At 46.3% G+C, this 16,866-nt stretch overlaps 1 protein-coding gene across 2 annotated transcripts in view; it reads left to right on the forward strand.

The window, feature by feature from the left end:
* Positions 1-16,657, forward strand: part of CLRN1 (clarin 1) — a 38,561-nt gene extending 21,904 nt beyond the window's left edge. Inside the window, exons 2-4 of one of the 2 annotated variants that reach the window (XM_077864702.1) lie at positions 1,115-1,294; positions 14,285-14,577; positions 15,635-16,657. In XM_077864702.1, coding sequence (XP_077720828.1) covers positions 1,115-1,294; positions 14,285-14,550 — 446 coding nt within the window. In that variant the 3' untranslated portion in view covers positions 14,551-14,577; positions 15,635-16,657. Of the gene's footprint in view, positions 1-1,114; positions 1,295-14,284; positions 14,664-15,634 lie in introns of those variants that run through there. The other variant, XM_077864703.1, reaches the window with a different exon arrangement.
* Positions 16,658-16,866: the final 209 nt, after the last annotated feature.

Below are 16,866 nucleotides of genomic sequence, written 5' to 3' on the forward strand. Positions count from 1 at the left end.
AATTCCATTACCCTGTTTAGTTTCTTCATTAACAGCAGCATTCTGTGAAAGTATCTGGGCCAACCCAGGTTCAAGAGAATTGGGGAAAATAAGTTCCTCTAAAGGGAAGTGACGTACGTAGAAGGAGGGAAGGAATTGACGGTGGCCATCTTTGGAGATAAACTATGGAATTTATTGGTTTACTTGCTGTCTGTTTATTCCCATTAGGTTCTAATCTCCACGAGACAACACAGACCTTGTCTAATGGACCTTGTCTAATCTTGTTTTATGGCTCTATTTCCAGGGCCCAGAACAGTGCCTGGCACATACTAGGTGCTCAGTAAATAAGTTAAGATGCACTTGATCAATGTTTGGGAAACTAAAATGGACTGAGCAAAACGTCCCCAGACTGGTCTTGCCAGGTTTGCTGATGCTATGCATACCGATGCCTCACCGGATAAGAGAAACCCTACATTTATAAAATATTTCATTTCTTCTGCAAACAAGAAAAACTTGCCCTGAACACAAAATCTAGAAATAGATTTGGCACGTTTTCTAAATGGAAAATATTTCTTGTATCACCAGAAATTACTTTCCCACAGCTTGTGTGACATCAGAATATTGAAGTTGACTGAAAAATATCCCATTTTTAAATCTTGGTGTGGACTAGAAACATTTTTTTTTTCTTTTTTGGTAGCAAAGGAAATAGAAATACTTCTTGATGTTTGAACTCCCCTGGATAGCCCCAAACTGAAAATCTCATTTCAAGACAGATTTTAAAAAAAAAGAAAAAAAAAAAAAAAAAGACAACTGAGAAAGGACAGTAGAAGTTTGGTCATCAACATGTACAGGTTTTGGCTACAAAGCCAGCAGTTGTTTATTTAAGTAATTATATGTAACCAAGGGCAGAAAAAATTCCCTCCAATCTCCACTTTGTTGGTCTTTACTGGTGAGTTCTATAAAATAATCCTGTGTTTAAACCTTTTTCTAAATCCCTTGTAAATTAGTAAGTGACAATGTATTCATCTGAAGGCTTGTAGTGATTTTTGAAGTTGAAAAGAAGGATTTAATTTTTGAAATTACATTTGCAGACTACCACTAATGAAATTTCTTCTAATCTTTGTTTTATCTTTAGTTTTCCCAGATTTGCTCAAAGTGATCCCCGTGAGCATCCATGTCAACGTCATCCTCTTTTCTACGATCCTGGTTGTTTTAACCATGGTGGGAACAGCCTTCTTCATGTACAATGCTTTTGGCAAGCCCTTTGAAACCCTGCATGGTCCACTAGGGTTGTATCTTTTGAGCTTCATTTCAGGTAAGGACACAATTCAACTTCTATTTCAAAGAACTTCTACGTTGACACAAAGACATGTGCTTTCCAAGGTGTCAAAAGACAGGGCTACCTACATGGAAAATTACAGTACATATACCTGGATGTCCACTGTAGCATTATATATGATCGTGAAAGTAGAGAAAAATGTAATTATCCAACAATAGGGAATTCTAGTTGTACATTGTGATAGTCTATATGAATAAATGACGCTGGCATTAAATTATATCTTTGAAGATGTAATCAAAAGGATGCATGCTTGCATCAAAAGGTTAAGTGAATAAACAGCGTATAAGATTTGCTAAATGTAAGATTTATAATCCTAAGATTTTTATGAGCCAAATTCGACTATAAATATTTATATTGTACATATATTCCTTTTAACCTCCATATAGATACACACTGTTCACAGTAGTTACCGCTGAGCAGTGAAATTATGGGTGATTTTCACTTTTTCTTATACTATTTAATGTTTTCAAATGTTCAATAATGTGCATTTATTTATTCATCATCAGGAAAATAAATGAAAATCATCGAAAAAAAAGTAAAGGGCCAGTGTTCTGCCCACATGAGTTGTCACATTCAGGCCTACCGGTAGGCTAATGATAGGCGTAGCTGAGAAAAAATGAACTCTAAACTCAAAATCAGCTCTTCAATAAACATATCCTACTCAAAAACTGTTACTGATGGAAAAGAATATAAACTCCAGATGGTGCCACAAGGTGCTTAAGGTCTATTTACTTGGAGAAGAGAAACATGAGAAAAATCAAAACTGTACACATAACTTGCATGTAGCCATTCTTCTATGGGAGGGCTCTGGTTTCACCCCACCTCGAACTTGCAAAGACTTCGTGTTTTTCTCACATTCCCAGGAGGCATCCATGGTTCTCTTAATGATCCCAGGGGAGACATGGAGAGATTACAACCCACGCCAGCAAACGGTAGATTCAAGATCCCTATTAGACTGTTTCCTTCTCCTCCGACGTTGCCCTTTAGTTGCCACCAGACCCCAGGCCCCTCTGTGTCTGGACACCAGTCCCCTCCCGCAGCACAAATCAACTCCAGCCACCAACCTGGAGAGCTCCCTCTCTATGAAACAGGCCTTGGGTTAACAGGGGGTCCCTCACCTCGCAGCATGATACGGCCTTTATCCACTAGTACTTGAGCACACTTCTGGGAGTCTTGCCTCATCCACATCCTGCTAATCAAATAATTCACTTCACTAAAGCAGTCCTCTCCCGAGTGGGGGTTCTGCTAATATTTTCCCCATGTCTTTCACAAGCAGATAACACAGTTTTAAATTGTACAGAAACGGTGACCCTAGGAGGGCAGAGTATGAGTCTTGCTCAGCCTGGTACCTCCAGCGAGGGCCTCTAGCATGAGGCTCTGGAAACAGCAAACAATTCAATACATGTTTGCGGACTTGAAAAAGCAAACCGAGAAGAAGGTGTTAGCTTGGGCACTTAGCACTGTTGAGAGAAATCAGAATTCAGATGGATGGGATTAGCAGAGCAAGCCCACCGAGGTAGGAGGACATGAGCCGGAGAGGGGTGGGATGAAGTCTCTACAGGAAGGCTGAGGGTTTCAAGGTGAGGGCAGAGGAGCAAGGGCACAGGTACAAGGCATGGACAGACAGAGCGAGACAGTGAGTCAATGTCATGGTGGGTCTGGGTGAGAAGTGGATATTGACATCACCTCCCGCTCCCCCTCCACCTCCTACCAAACTGGTAGGTCTGGATGGCATCTGTTTTAGTGAAGACCATTAAATCCATCAGAGGCCAGCCAGAAAACAGACTACACACTATTTTGACGGAGGCAATCTAATGTTCAGCAGTGGCTTAAATAGGGTCCCCAGACTAGCAGCCTTTGCCTCACCTGGGAACTTGGTAGAAAAAGCAAACTCTCAGCCCCATTCCCCCCTTCCCCCCAGACCTGCTATGCATCAGAAACTCAGAGTTGGCAGTGGGGAGACGGAAGGAGGGGGGTGCCCGCAATGTGTCCAATGAGCCCTTCAGGTGATTCCGAGACGCAAGCTGAGCTTTGAGGGCCAGGGTTGTCAGGAACCGATTCAACAGGTGTTAGAGGACGGGCAACACGAAAGCGAGACCCTAAGGTAGCTCAGAGACGGGGATCTCAGGAAGGCAGCTGCCGGTCCCAGGGCTTCAAGAACCGAGGGAAGAGCTTGGAGTGAGCAGAACCTAGATGCTTGAGAGAGGCCGGGGGCCCCGGGTCTCAGACCTTGGAGGAGATGACACTGTCACAGCTCCGGGGAGGGGCAGAAAGGGCTGGGGAAGCCGCCCAGGCCTGGATCCCACTCCTCTTCCCCTCTCCGGCGCTGTGCTTTGACAGAGCATAAAGGGAAGCCGCTGACAATGCAGAATTGGAGCCCGGGTAGTCTTGACCCAGCATCACAAAGCAGAGGGAAAAAAAAAAAAAGTGGGTTTGAAGCTGAGATACAACAGCTTATTAACTGGCACAGCCATCTCACACTCCAGCTTCTGAATGAAATTCAGAAGAGCAGCCCATTTGGAAGACAAATTATTTGACAGTTCTAACGGACGACTGAACTAACGGTATTTGAAAAGCAAGATGACTCAGAGAATGCAGAATTTAATCCAAGTCCCAGATCTTATCTCGGCCCTTGGCCAAGTCGAATGCAAAGAAAACCTGAGCGCAGAAACGTATGCGGGAACGCGCTTACGTTATATCTTATTTATCTTTGAACTTGTTGCAAAAGCAGGTCCTCAATAAAGGTTTGTGGATGAGGGCAGGAGGAGAAGGGGAGGAAGGAAAAGAAGGAGCCGGCTCCCGGTCTGTCTTGCAGAAGAAGAAGGCGTAGTATTTGCACATGATCTGCTTTTTAAGCTCTAGATTCTTATTTAAAAAAAACAAAACAAAAGTCTCAATAACTTTTTAAAAAACTGTGCATGCCTACAAAACATGTGTAGGGGTCAAAGGGACTGATGGTTTGTGACCTTTGGAGATAACAGATCACTCTTGAATCACAGACCACCTTCTTCTGCTTCAATCTACGTACAGTCACCAGAAGGCTCTGGAGGCTTGGAAATGGTTATCTGACGTTGTAATACTCACAGAGACCTCAGCTCTACACCCTCAATGTGGAGGGAGGGAGACGTATAGCCTTATCACAAACCCTGTAACTCTGAGCCAACAGATCCACACACAAAGAGGGAGAGCTTGTATTAGGGAGCCCTTTTGTTCCGGTGTGAGTCATTCTACTGGAGACCCCCTTCCTGGCCCACGGGGCGCAGGGGGCGGTTGTGGGGAGGGGCAGCTCTCTTCCACTGAGTGTCCTCTGCTGTTTCTCTACTAAGGTGGCCTTCTTCATAGTCAGCACAAAACTCCTTTCTCCTTGGACCTCCTTTCTCTCCTCTCACTCACCCCTGGGCTCTTCAAGATTACCCCTTTCCTTGTGCTGAGATCATTCAGGTTGCCTATCTGCTCCCTTGCTGGATGAGGACCCAAGGCTTGGCATCCTGAGGCATGAAGATAGGGAGAAGAAAAGAGAAGCGGTCTTCCTTTCGTACTCCCAGAGTAGCAGTGCTCTGAGCATCCCCTTATGTGTTGCAATGTGCACGCCAGACCCTGGAGACACAGAAGGAAAGGGAACAGACCTTCGAATTAGGCCACCAAAGGTTTAAGGCACTGCAGCTGGCTCATGCAATGACCGGATAACCTTGTTGCTGTCCTGGACCAGATGTTGCTTCCACTTCTCAGGGCTTCCAGTTTGGTTCATCATAGTCCTCAGCCTTCTTCGTGCAGCATTTCTGTCCACGAGCAGTGTCCGTGAGACACGTGCAACTCAGTTCATTGGCTCTTTCTCATCTTGTCGATTGTAAACTAGATTTGAGAAATCTTTCCCCGAGTTAGGATGTTAGCAATACCTTAATGGTCCCTCTTAGTTCATTTTGGGCTGTGATTCTCTTTCTGGACTCTACACTAGAATCACTTGAAGAACTTTTTTAAAATGCTCACCCCCGGGCCCCATGCTACACTAATTAAATTGGAGTCTCTGGGGGTGGAGTCTGAGTGGTGTGTTTTTTTTTTTTAAATGATGTTTCTTTTTTTTTTAATTTTTATTTATTTATGATAGTCACAGAGAGAGAGAGAGGCAGAGACACAGGCAGAGGGAGAAGCAGGCTCCATGCACCGGGAGCCCGACGTGGGATTCGATCCCGGGTCTCCAGTATCGTGCCCTGGGCCAAAGACAGGCGCTAAACTGCTGCGCCACCCAGGGATCCCCTGAGTGGTGTGTTTTTAAGCTCTCTCAGTAATTCTACTGTGTGACCCATGTTGAGAACCACTGATGGAGGTGCATATGTTTCCCTGATTCAACAAACCCTGACCGAGAGCCCACTATGTGTCAACCATTAGAATAGGCACTGGTGATAGACACCACAACCCATCCGGCTCACAGTCCTGCCTTCATGGAATCCACAGTTTAGTGGGAGAGTCAAACAAAAGCAAACTTAAGTAATTAAAGATGACAATCACTCCAATAAGGGTGATAAATGTGCTGCTAGACTAGAAAATGAAGGAAAAGGGAGGATGGGTAGCAAGTAGTACAGTGGTCAGCAAGTAGTTCTAAGGATACAAAGGAGCTGAGGACTCCCAGAGACTTTCCCAAGAAGAAGAGAAAGACACATAAACACCCTAAGGGAATATATCAGCTCGCCATAGGAACTGGAAGAAGGCCCTTGTACCTTGGGGTGGGTAGTGAGGGAGAAATGGGGAAAAAAAATCATTAGGAAGACTTGTTGATGCCTATTAATGTCAGGCTTCAAAAACCATGGTAATTCTTTTAGAATTGACTCTAATTGCATTGAGAAGCTGGTGAAAGATTTTAAGAAGATGTCAGAGGGTTGATTTACCTCTCTGGTGAGAGACTAGGCTATTGCCTTGGACATGGAGAGAGATGGATGGACTCTAAAAACATTTTGAGAGTAAATCCAAAACCTTATGCAGGCAGGCTTAAGCAAGTAGACAGGGGTGGCATTAACCAAGATGAATAAGACAAGGGGAGGAACAGACTTAGAGATTCGGTCAAGGAGAAAGAAGTTGAAGGAAGAGCTTAGCATTCGAAATCAATGTTCTATTTGTGGTACGTCAAGTTTAAGGCCCTAGGAGGTACCCGAGTAGAGATGGCAAGTAGCCAGTGGGATATATGAGTCTGGAGCTCAGAGAAGAGGTCTAGACAAAAGACATAAATTTAGGAGTTGTCAGGATATAGATATTATTTAAAGCAATAGAAATGGATGACATCATCTAGAGAGAGAATGTGGATAGAGAAAAATTGGCCTGGGACCAATCTCTGAAGAACACTGTCAGTTCATTTTGGGGGTTGAGGAGTGGCCAGCCAAGGACACCGACTAGGTGTGTCCAGAGAAGAGAGAGGAAAACCAGGAGGCCATGTCGTTCCTGAGGCTCTAAGACAGGGATGTTTCAAGAGGATTGCTGAACAGTGAGCTTTGTGAAAACATAAATGGAAGAGAAAATGGGAGGGGAAGGCAGAATGGGGCAAACAGGGTGGGATACACTTCCCTCAAGGTGTGTAATGCAGCGGGGGAGAGAGAGATGTACACAACTTAAGGAGGTAGAGAAAGAGAGGGACGGAGAGAAGAGGCAGCTGAGCCCAGGAGTAACTGGATCCATAGTCTCACACTGGGGCGCTGATCCATGAGGGTCCATCTTCCTATATTCCATTCTAGAAGTTTCCCAGTTGATGGTGGAGTCCCAGGTCTGCAAGAAAAGAGAGCGGGCTGGGTGGAAGAGTTGCCATGGATCAATCACAGAACATCCTAGAGAGTTCAGTGGAGACTGAACACAATATGAAAGCTATTGACTCGGGCCTTTTAGAGGTGATGAGAACCTCCAAAATGTGAACTTACTGCAAATTGTATTTATTGTGTCTTCTCTTCCACGTAGCATCATGTTATGGGTTATACCAAGCAAGGCAAACGGATGCAATGACTGTCTTCCTCTAAAAGGTGGGGGATGTTCCCCGGGCTCCTGGGTGGCTCAGTCAGTTAAGCATCTGACTCTTGATTTGGGCTCAGGTTGTGATCTCAGGGTCGTGAGATCGAGCCCTGCATCGGGCTCCGAGCTCAGCGTGAGGTCTGCTTAAGATTCTTTCTCCCTCTCCCTCTACTCCTCCCCCCACCCCCCTCCCCTCTCCCTTTCAAATAAATAAATCTTTAAAAAATAAATAAATAAAAGGGGGTTGTTCCTAGGATGGGTCTAATTCATTACGCTAATTACAACTATGGTGTGGAAGATAAATCAGCACAGTCCCAGTGAAACACATGGACAGGAAAATAAAGAGGGGCACAAAAATCGAACACGGCTTACGTTACACATCAGGTTTAGCACTCCTACCATCCCGGCCTCTGTCATATGTCCAGGGCATATGATTCGGCAACTGGTGGTCACACACTCTCTGGGCCTTATTTCCACTTCCATCCTTACAAAGAAACTGTTACCTAAAGTCCAAGAAGCAGATGCAGTGATGTCCAGGCATCAACGCCACCACACCTGAGGAAGGATGGGCAGTGAAAATATTCTGCTAGTTTCTCAGCCCAGATCTTAGGAGGCCGCAGAAGGCAAGAAGTAAGATGAGCCGGCCCACAATGGCTTGGCCAGGGACCAGGGCTTCTGCTTTGATGCGCAGGTGGCCCGCAGATTGGCCAGAGAACTGTACTCCAGGTTACTCACCTTGAGGGTGCCAGAAAAGGACTGGGTGTTTTTTGTTTATTTTTTAAAAATATTTTATTTATTTATTAATAAGAGACACACAGAGAGAGGCAGGGACACAGGCAGAGGGAGAAGCAGGCTCCCTGCGGGGAGCCCGAGGCAGGACTTGATCCCAGGACCCCAGGATCATGACCTGAGCCAAAGGCAGACACTCAACCGCTGAGCCACCCAGGTGCCCCCAGAAAAGGACTGTCTAACTCACTGGGCCCCGTACCCAGCCATGACCCTGTGCAAGCAGATGCTCAATCTTGTTCTATCACAATTGCAAATAGATTCCCAACCTTTTTTTTTTTTCTAACGGATTCTCATCCTCTTCAAAACATGCACGTGTGTCCTCCTTTCTGTTTGATCTGGAGTCAAAGCCCAAGTCCTTGCTATGACCTCCAAAGCACCATCCGCCCACCCACCAGCACCCTGCTGTGCCCTCCACCCCAGAGCCCCCATCCCTCACCCCTGACCACACAGCTCACCCTCTTACTCTTCTCTCCTGGCTCTCTGCCTCTCTCGGCCCAGACCACCTGGGGCCTCTGCACAGACTGTTCCCTCACCCCCCAAATGCTGTTCCCCTCAGATAATCTACTTTCTCATTCCCCGACTTCCTTTAAGAGGCACTAAAATGTCATTTTCTCCCTGACGCTTCCCCTGGCCACCCCCTTCCCTGCTTTATTTTATTCTCCTTTAGTGCATGTCACACTCTGCTAAGCGCTGGAATGTTCCTGCTTATCTTGTCATTTATGGCCACATTTCCACCGTCAGCTCCCTGGGGTAGGGCTTTCTGGCCGCACACCCGGGACTGGATCCCAGTGCCCGCAACAGTGCAGCAGGCACCCAACAAATATTTGTTGAATGAGTGAGTGAAGCCGAAGCAGCTCTGTGTATTTCCTGGCAGCAAAGGATATTTTCCTTTTCTGAAAGTCGATTCAAATTAGAGGAAGATTGTGTTTTTAGATCATCTCTTCTTTGCGCAAATCCGCGCTCTCACTATTTGTAAGACTCAAGCCAGACGTAGGCTCTTCCGCTCTCCAGTACAGAAGACAAAGAGAAAAAGCTGAACCACACTGGTGGTGTTCCTTCATCCACACCTGCTCCTTGGAAATGCGTGACTAAATTGCTCCCATCACACCCCCAAAATCTACTTTTAGGTATTAACTTGCTCTACTCGTCCCTCTGCCCCTCTTCTAGATGGCAGCTCATGCTTGGTCTCCCCAGCATGGTGGAGTCAGAACTGCTATCATTTGCAGAAGAAATTATTGCTGGAGACCTCACCTTTGCTGGCTGGCTCTCTACTGAGATTGCATGATTTCATAGAAAATTAGTACCTACACCTGCAAAGCTGCGGCTTTCCCACCCCCATTTATCATCTTTCAAGACTCCTTAAAGAAGGAAATTATCAATTTATCATTCTGTAGAGGAAATGGAATGCCTCTAATATTTGTCATCTATGAGAGAGTTTAAGGATGACGTGCTAGCTTTCTGGAAATGTTGGCCATTACTTCAAATGGAATTGAAATTCTAATTTATTATTTCCCAAAATACAATCTTAGTGATAATAAGAGAATGCATCAGAGCTTTTTTTTTTTTTTTTTTTTTTTTTCCACCTGCAAGGATGCATCTTCACTGAAACCCATGGTACCCTGGACTCCCATGGATCCTGGCAGGATGTTTCCCACCCATAAAGCTGTGGTCACCCTCAGGGTCAGCGAGGGATGAAGAGGCAGCTTTCTTGTTGGCTGTGACCTTTGTTCCCTCTACTGTAAGGGCTGGAGGAGAGAGGCCGTCCCAGACAGCTGCCAGGGGACAGTCATGAGTGTGCAGTGTCTAGCACATTACGAATGTTTGTTAATTGACTGGTAATTCATTGTGTGACAGCCCTATAACTCAGCTATCCTTTTCAGCCAGGGATTAACTCAGTAATCAGTCATTAAAGGGGTAAAAAAATATTACAGTACCAGCCAGATGGCAGGGCAATCAAACACATAAAGGAAAATGGCCGGTCTTTGAGTAAGATGCAAGGCAGCAAAGCCTGGGTCCTGGGCCTGGTTACGTTCCAAATTCTAGCTGGGGCAAGTCTTGGCAGGCTTTCCTACACCTAGTGTGCTCTACCCTTTCTTGTGAGCAGGAGTGGGGTTGGTCAGACAACCATGTGAGGCATCTGTCCAAACGGCCCCAGCCAAGTTTGAAGAAGGAAGAAGGAAGCATGCGGGCCCGATCCTCACATTTGTGAGGCCTTGAGCAAGAGTATTAGTGAAAGCCCACATACCCCATGTCTAAACATTTAAAAGTTACAAGCTAATAAACTAGCCAACGAGATGTGTTTTATCCTTCTGCCTTGACGAACGTCTCTCCAGAAGGACCTGGAAGGTCAGATTCAGGTTTAGAATTCTGGACTTGACTGGGGTGATGGAGGACAGCTGGTCTGTGTCTGTCCACTTCCCTCCCCCTGCCCGGTTCCACTCACACGGTAATGGGCCTCGAGTATCCCTGTGTGGACACTCCCCATGCACATCCAAGCTCTGATCGTGCCCATGCCCTCGAGATAGCTCCTCCTTGGCCATCCTCAGGCCTCAGCGCTGTGCACCACCAGCTGGAAAGTCTGCCCTTGGGAGGACTGACCCAAGGAAGAAGATGCTCATGCAGTTCTGCAAATGTGCTCAGAGCTGTTTGGGGAAGGAATTCCCAGGCCCCAAGAGTATGGTCTAGAAGGTGGGTCAGGGACCAAAGATGGGCTCATCCCATTGACTTGAAGGGTTCCTCTCCTGTGGGAAGGGGTCTCTCTAGAAAAGAGAGAGCGGCACCCTCCAAATGGGGGAGCCATAGCAGGAGCCCCCTTGCTGGGGACTAAAGAACATATTGGAAAATTGCTGAGCCCTACTTCCGCCGTCACCCCCATCCCTTACATACCTCTCTCCATGTGCCTCGTAGCCAGGCCACAAGGAGAAGGTACACTCCGTGTGTATCTTTTGGGCCATAACTCATAGTCACCCTTGGTCCCACATCTCCTTTAGAGCCGTGGCCAGAGGGAAGCAAAGACGTCCTAATGTCACCATGAGTTGTTTCCCTTCTCATCTCTTCGTAGTCACGAGGGTGGCAGAGACTCAAGCTCAGTTGCTATGCTCCGTCTCTGCAATGGCAAGGGTGACCTCGTGGTCATCTCCAGAAGCCAGAGCACAATCCCCAGACCGTCCTCTCAACTACTGGACCGTGCACACTGTTTTGGGAGCCCACACGCTTGGGTGATTAGCTACGGGTAAAAGGCTGTGAGTCTCAACATACCCCAAGCAACCTTTACTTTAAGAATTTGAAATACAGTCTCACTATGACGCTGTCTCCTTAACAAAGTAGTGCCTTTAAAATATTTAACAACTTGAAAAGGAAACCAAGCTTGAATTTTCCTTTCAAGCACGGAGGAAACGCAGTGTTTCGCTCCTGTCTGAAATCCACCATCTCCTCAGACAAAGAAGGCTCTTTTGGTAAAAGCAATGGCATTTTCTCCACAATTTTCAAATAAAAGATAAAGAGAAAACAGCATTGCAGCCTTTTTGTTGGATCTAACAAGAAAGGAATAATACGGTTTTGCCAGCGGAGAGCTCTGGCTTTAAGTTCAGAATACAAAAATAGGCTGACAAATTTTACAAAGGAATATTCTCAACTATGGCTCTGAGACAGGTAAAAAGTGAAGTTTCAAGAAAACTAGATCATTTGGTTATTTGGGGCTATATTATGATGATGATCAAGCTGATGGGCCAGTCCTACGTGACGTTCTAAAATGGAAGCAGTGTGATTTCTCCTGCCCTGCTCACCCCACCCCTCACCCCTCACCCTCACACGGTCCATTTTCTCCCTTGATCCCAATCTAAACCTGGATTTTGGGAAAAGAATGGGGGGGGGGCCCATCATCTGCATTCCAGCTCATGTCCAGCCCACCCCCCCCACATGGTCCAGCCTCCCTTTGCTCAGCTGACTTCCTACCGCTACTTCCAAAGACCCTTCCATGCTGCTGCCCACCCTCTCGGTAACAGCCACCTGTACCTCCCTAGTGGTTACACTCACTGCAATTGGCTTACAATTGTCTTACCCCATCCGGTTATACTCTCTGCTGGCGCAGAAACCATATGCATTTTTTTTATAAATTTATTTTTTATTGGTGTTCAATTTGCCAACATATAGAATAACACCCAGTGCTCATCCCGTCAAGTGCCCCCCTCAGAGGGTCACCCAGTCACCCCCCACCCCTGCCCACCTCCCCTTCCACCACCCCTAGTTCGTTTCCCAGAGTTAGGAGTCTCACAAGAAACCTCATGCATTTTCTTTAAAAATCTCCACCACTGTCCCGGTGCTGGGCATGTAACCAGTGGGATAAATAAATGAATGAGTGAATTAATGAATGGGAACTTAAGCCACTAGAATGCTGTTCCCAGGGTGTTTGAATTAACTTTAATTGAGGAGCAAACAGCACTTACCCCTCCTAAAGGAGTCCTAAACTTAATGGGCGAGTATTTGGAGGAACAAAGCACTGTAATGCGGTCTTTGGGTGGTCTATTTGATATAAGGTGTTTGGGTGTGTGGTGGGGTGGGGTAAGGGATTATGATAAAGGGCTTGCAAGATTTGAAAGGAATCCATAAAGTTCAGAGGACTAGCTACCAATTAGTAAGCATTTATATGTGTCAATTGTACTGACAAATGCTAATCGTGCACCATCCTTATTATCCACATTTTATAGATGAGAAAATTGAGACTTGGAGATGAAAACTGTCTAATTTCACAGAGTCAGTGGAAGAATTAGGGTCTGAAGCCCAGTTGGTTTGACCTAAATCAGAAGACCATCTTAGCAAGCTTCCTACTAACTGGAACCCAGATGTGGTGGCTTCGGATGCAACTCTAGCCATGGGAGTCCTTGGTATCCTGGCTACCCACTGTGCTCCTGATCTTCCTGCCTGCCTCTGCCCCCTGTACCATCCACTCATCTAGGGGTCTCCATTCCCCATCCTCAGGGGAGAGGGCCTATCAGGGTTTCCAGGCGCCAGTCTGTCTGTCCTGCAGAGAGCTCACCCCAGACCTCAGCTGCACCAGTTAAGATTCGATTAAGCTACCGATGATCGGTCAATGAGGGGGAAATAATAATAGTGGATTAAACAAAATAGAGGTTTATTTCTCTTTCACACAAAAACCTAGAATTTGAAGTCCAGGGATGGTCTGGTAGCTCCAGGTATCTGGAATCCAGACTCCTTTCTTATTTTTCTGTAGTGCCTGGCTTCCATTTCTGAGGCCACCTGCTCCAAAATGCCTGCTGGAGCTCCAGCCATTGCATCCACATTTCAGCTACAGGACGGAGGAAGAGGTGGATGGGGGGAGAAAGGGCAGACTTCAAGGAAACGTTGCTGCGCCTACATCTCACACCCCCCACCCCAACCACACAATGTAGCCTTTATTCAAGGCGGCCACACGTCCAGGGAAAAATCTTGTATTGTGAGAAACGCAGAGGACAGATACTGTCGGCCTCGACACCTCATCTATGACTCCCTTTGCCCAGAGACTCCAGCCGTGGCCAGGTGGGAGCTGGGGACTGACAGCTTTCTTGCATGGCCTGTGAAGGGCAGAGAAATTTCTTCTCCTCAAGCTGCATCATGGCAGTGGCTGCTTTGGGGCCTCATCCCACCTCTGTGCTCTTAAGGAGGCCAGCAATTCAGCCTTCTTGTCAGGCAGAGAGGAGCATCTGCAGTCTTTGTGAGAACCGCCACCCTGGCCCAGCGCCCTCGGTTGGAGAATCAGGCTCATGATTACCACTTTTTTAGAAACAGATTTTTATTTTATTTTATTTTATTTTATTTTATTTTATTTTATTTTATTTATTTATTTATTTTATTATTTTATTTTTATTTTATTTTATTTTATTTTATTTTATTTTATTTTATTTTATTTTATTGCCAGAGGGGGGGTAGCAGAGGAGAGAGAGAAGCAGACTCCCCACTGAGCAGGGAGCCCAACACAGGGCTCGATCCCAGGACCCTGGGATCATGACCTGAGCCGAAGGCAGATGCTTGACCAACGGAGTCCCCACGATCACCAATTTGAAACGGGGTATTTTCACAGAGGAACGCAAATGAGGATGCTAGGCAAGGCGTTGTTGAGTTTGCACGCTGACCCTCCCCTGCCCCTTGCAATCAGGACAGATCGGTGCCAACGCGTTTGTTCTTCCGTTGCAGGCTCCTGCGGCTGTCTGGTCATGATACTGTTTGCCTCCGAAGTGAAAATCCACCACCTCTCAGAAAAAATAGCAAATTATAAAGAAGGGACTTACGCCTACAAAACGCAAAGTGAAAAATACACCACTTCGTTCTGGGTTGTTTTCATCTGCTTTCTGGTTCACCTGTTGAACGGGCTCCTGATACGACTTGCTGGATTTCAGTTTCCTTTTGCAAAATCGAAGGACACGGAGACAACTAATGTGGCTGCAGATCTAATGTACTGAAAGGCAGATATCTCTGTGATCCTCCAAGTAAGGGAGCAGCCCTGCTTTGGTCCTTGGAAAGGGTGCATTTCGTCCGTCCTTTCAGATGCACAAATTAAAGCACCCAAACCCTCTGTGACGATGCTTATGAATGATGTTTACATAGGGCACAGGCTGGAAAGGAGGGAGAGCAGAGGAAGGTCTTAGAAGGTTGATTGACCTGGTAGGAACTGGGTTCTTCCTCTTTTTTTTAAATTTAAGATATTTATTTATTTATTTATTTATTTATTCATTCATTCATTCATTCATTCATTTTGAGAGAGAGTGTGAGCACCTGCGTGTGAGGGTGGAGGGGGCAAGTGGGGAGGAGCAGAGGGAGAGAAAATGCCAAACAGACTCCCCTGCTGAGCCAGGAGCCCCGTGTGGGCCTCAGTCTCACCACCCTGAGATCAGGACCCCGAGCCAGTGCGCAACCCACTGAACCACCCAGGCGCCCCTGGGAACTGAGTTTTAAGGCAGCTGAGTAGAATGGACAAATTGCTCCCCTATCTGCGCAGCAAGTGTAAAGTGCCCCCTCCGTCGGGGAGAAGTCAAAGTCATGAGAAATATATTTTAATACAAATACTATTTATGATATATCCGCACATTTGTTGGCAGGGATACTAGGAAAACAGTGGGAATCACTTTCCTAAAATGACAATGCGTTAAATGAGCATGGAGAAAAAGTACCAACATACTTTGTTTTTTAAGTGTGTTTAAAGCACCGTCTTATTTTCCATTCCTGTTGGTCAAAACTGGCAAACCCCCGTAAAGGAAGGAAAAAAAAGAAAAAAAAAAAAGGAAATGCAGTGCTTTCAACAGACATAATTGCTGGGACCACTGAGGAATCATGAGAAATGATTCTTCCCAGTAAACTTAATGCAAAATGACTCGTTGGGGCTGTTGTTCCTAACTTTAGTGTCTTCAAGTGCTAATTCCCAATTATGAAAATGACATTACATTCTGGGATTATGATGGTATCACTCCGTCTTGGGGTTCGGTCTGGCTCTCACAAACCATGACCCAAGTCCCTTTTCTTCTTTTTTTTCCTGAATTATCCATGAAGTTCATCTGCAGCTGACCAGAGACCACAACTGGACCTGGAACAGACCCCCCTGCTTCTCTCCCCCACCTGCTGCCCTCAGGAGAGCGCTCAGTAAGAAGCAGATGATGAACAGAATGTGCCACCAGGACCCTCATCACAGCCGCCGGGGCTTAGGCTCCCTGCAAGAGGTCCTGAAAACGCTCATTTAAAAAAAAAAAATAATACCTTTTCCCTTTTGGGACAATTTACGAGAAACAAATGACTATTTGTATCTCCAATAAGTACCTTGCCCTGTTGGTGCTCTGTGGCCCACAGGCTGCCATCAGAACACACCGTTAGTTTCCAGATGCCTGTCCCTAAGTCCTCATTCAGGAAATACACCTGGAAAATTTCTTTTTTCTTTTTTAAAGATTTCTTTATTTATTTTGGCAGGCAGGGTCACAGGGAGAGGGAGAGAGAGAATCTCAAGCAGACTCCCCGCTGAGCCCATGTAGGGCTCAATCTCATGACCCTGAGGTCCCGACCTGAGCCTAACCGACGGAGCCACGCAGGCCCAGCCCCAGACCTGCACCATTTCTAGAAGATCACAAGTCAGGCTTGCAACGAGGGGGACGTTTATTTTAGCTCGAGCCGCTGGAGCCCAGTGCTGGAAGTCTTCACGCAACAGTTAAACCCAGAAGCATTGGCAGCTGGGGGTGGGCAGGAAGGCACGAGGACCTTCCCCACCGTGGGCAACTGGCGTGAGATCCCAGAAGGCCGGGTCCCCACATTCTCATGTGACCTCTCTTTCTCTGCTCAGAGTTTTGAAAAAAAAAAAAAAAAAAAAACTTCTAACACCAAGCTTTCTTCTTTAGGAAACAAGTCCCTGGTTGTTCTCTGTTCTGGAAGAAGAGAAAACTCGCAGCAGCGGCTGAAAATCTAATGAGAACCTAACAGGCAGACTAACAATGGTCCCTGGATGGGAAGTAGAGGCAGGGCGGCTGGTCCTTGCAAATTGTGCCACAGACACAGAAATAAAACAGGACACCATCTGGGCCCTCGGAAGAGGGCACTTAACGACGTCTTCCTCTCTGGTCTCAGATGAAATGTGTGGGGATGGTGGCCTGCATAACCTCTATTTATTTTTTTTATAAATATAATATTTTTATTGAGGTTCGATTTGCCAACACATAGGGTGACACCCAGTGCATAACCTTTAGAAGAGGGATCTGGACAGGACAGCTTCTGTGGCTCTAGGAGGATCCAAGGCGCCA

This window comes from Canis aureus, chromosome 22 (assembly GCF_053574225.1).
Source record: "Canis aureus isolate CA01 chromosome 22, VMU_Caureus_v.1.0, whole genome shotgun sequence".
In the NCBI taxonomy this organism is placed as follows: domain Eukaryota; kingdom Metazoa; phylum Chordata; class Mammalia; order Carnivora; family Canidae; genus Canis; species Canis aureus.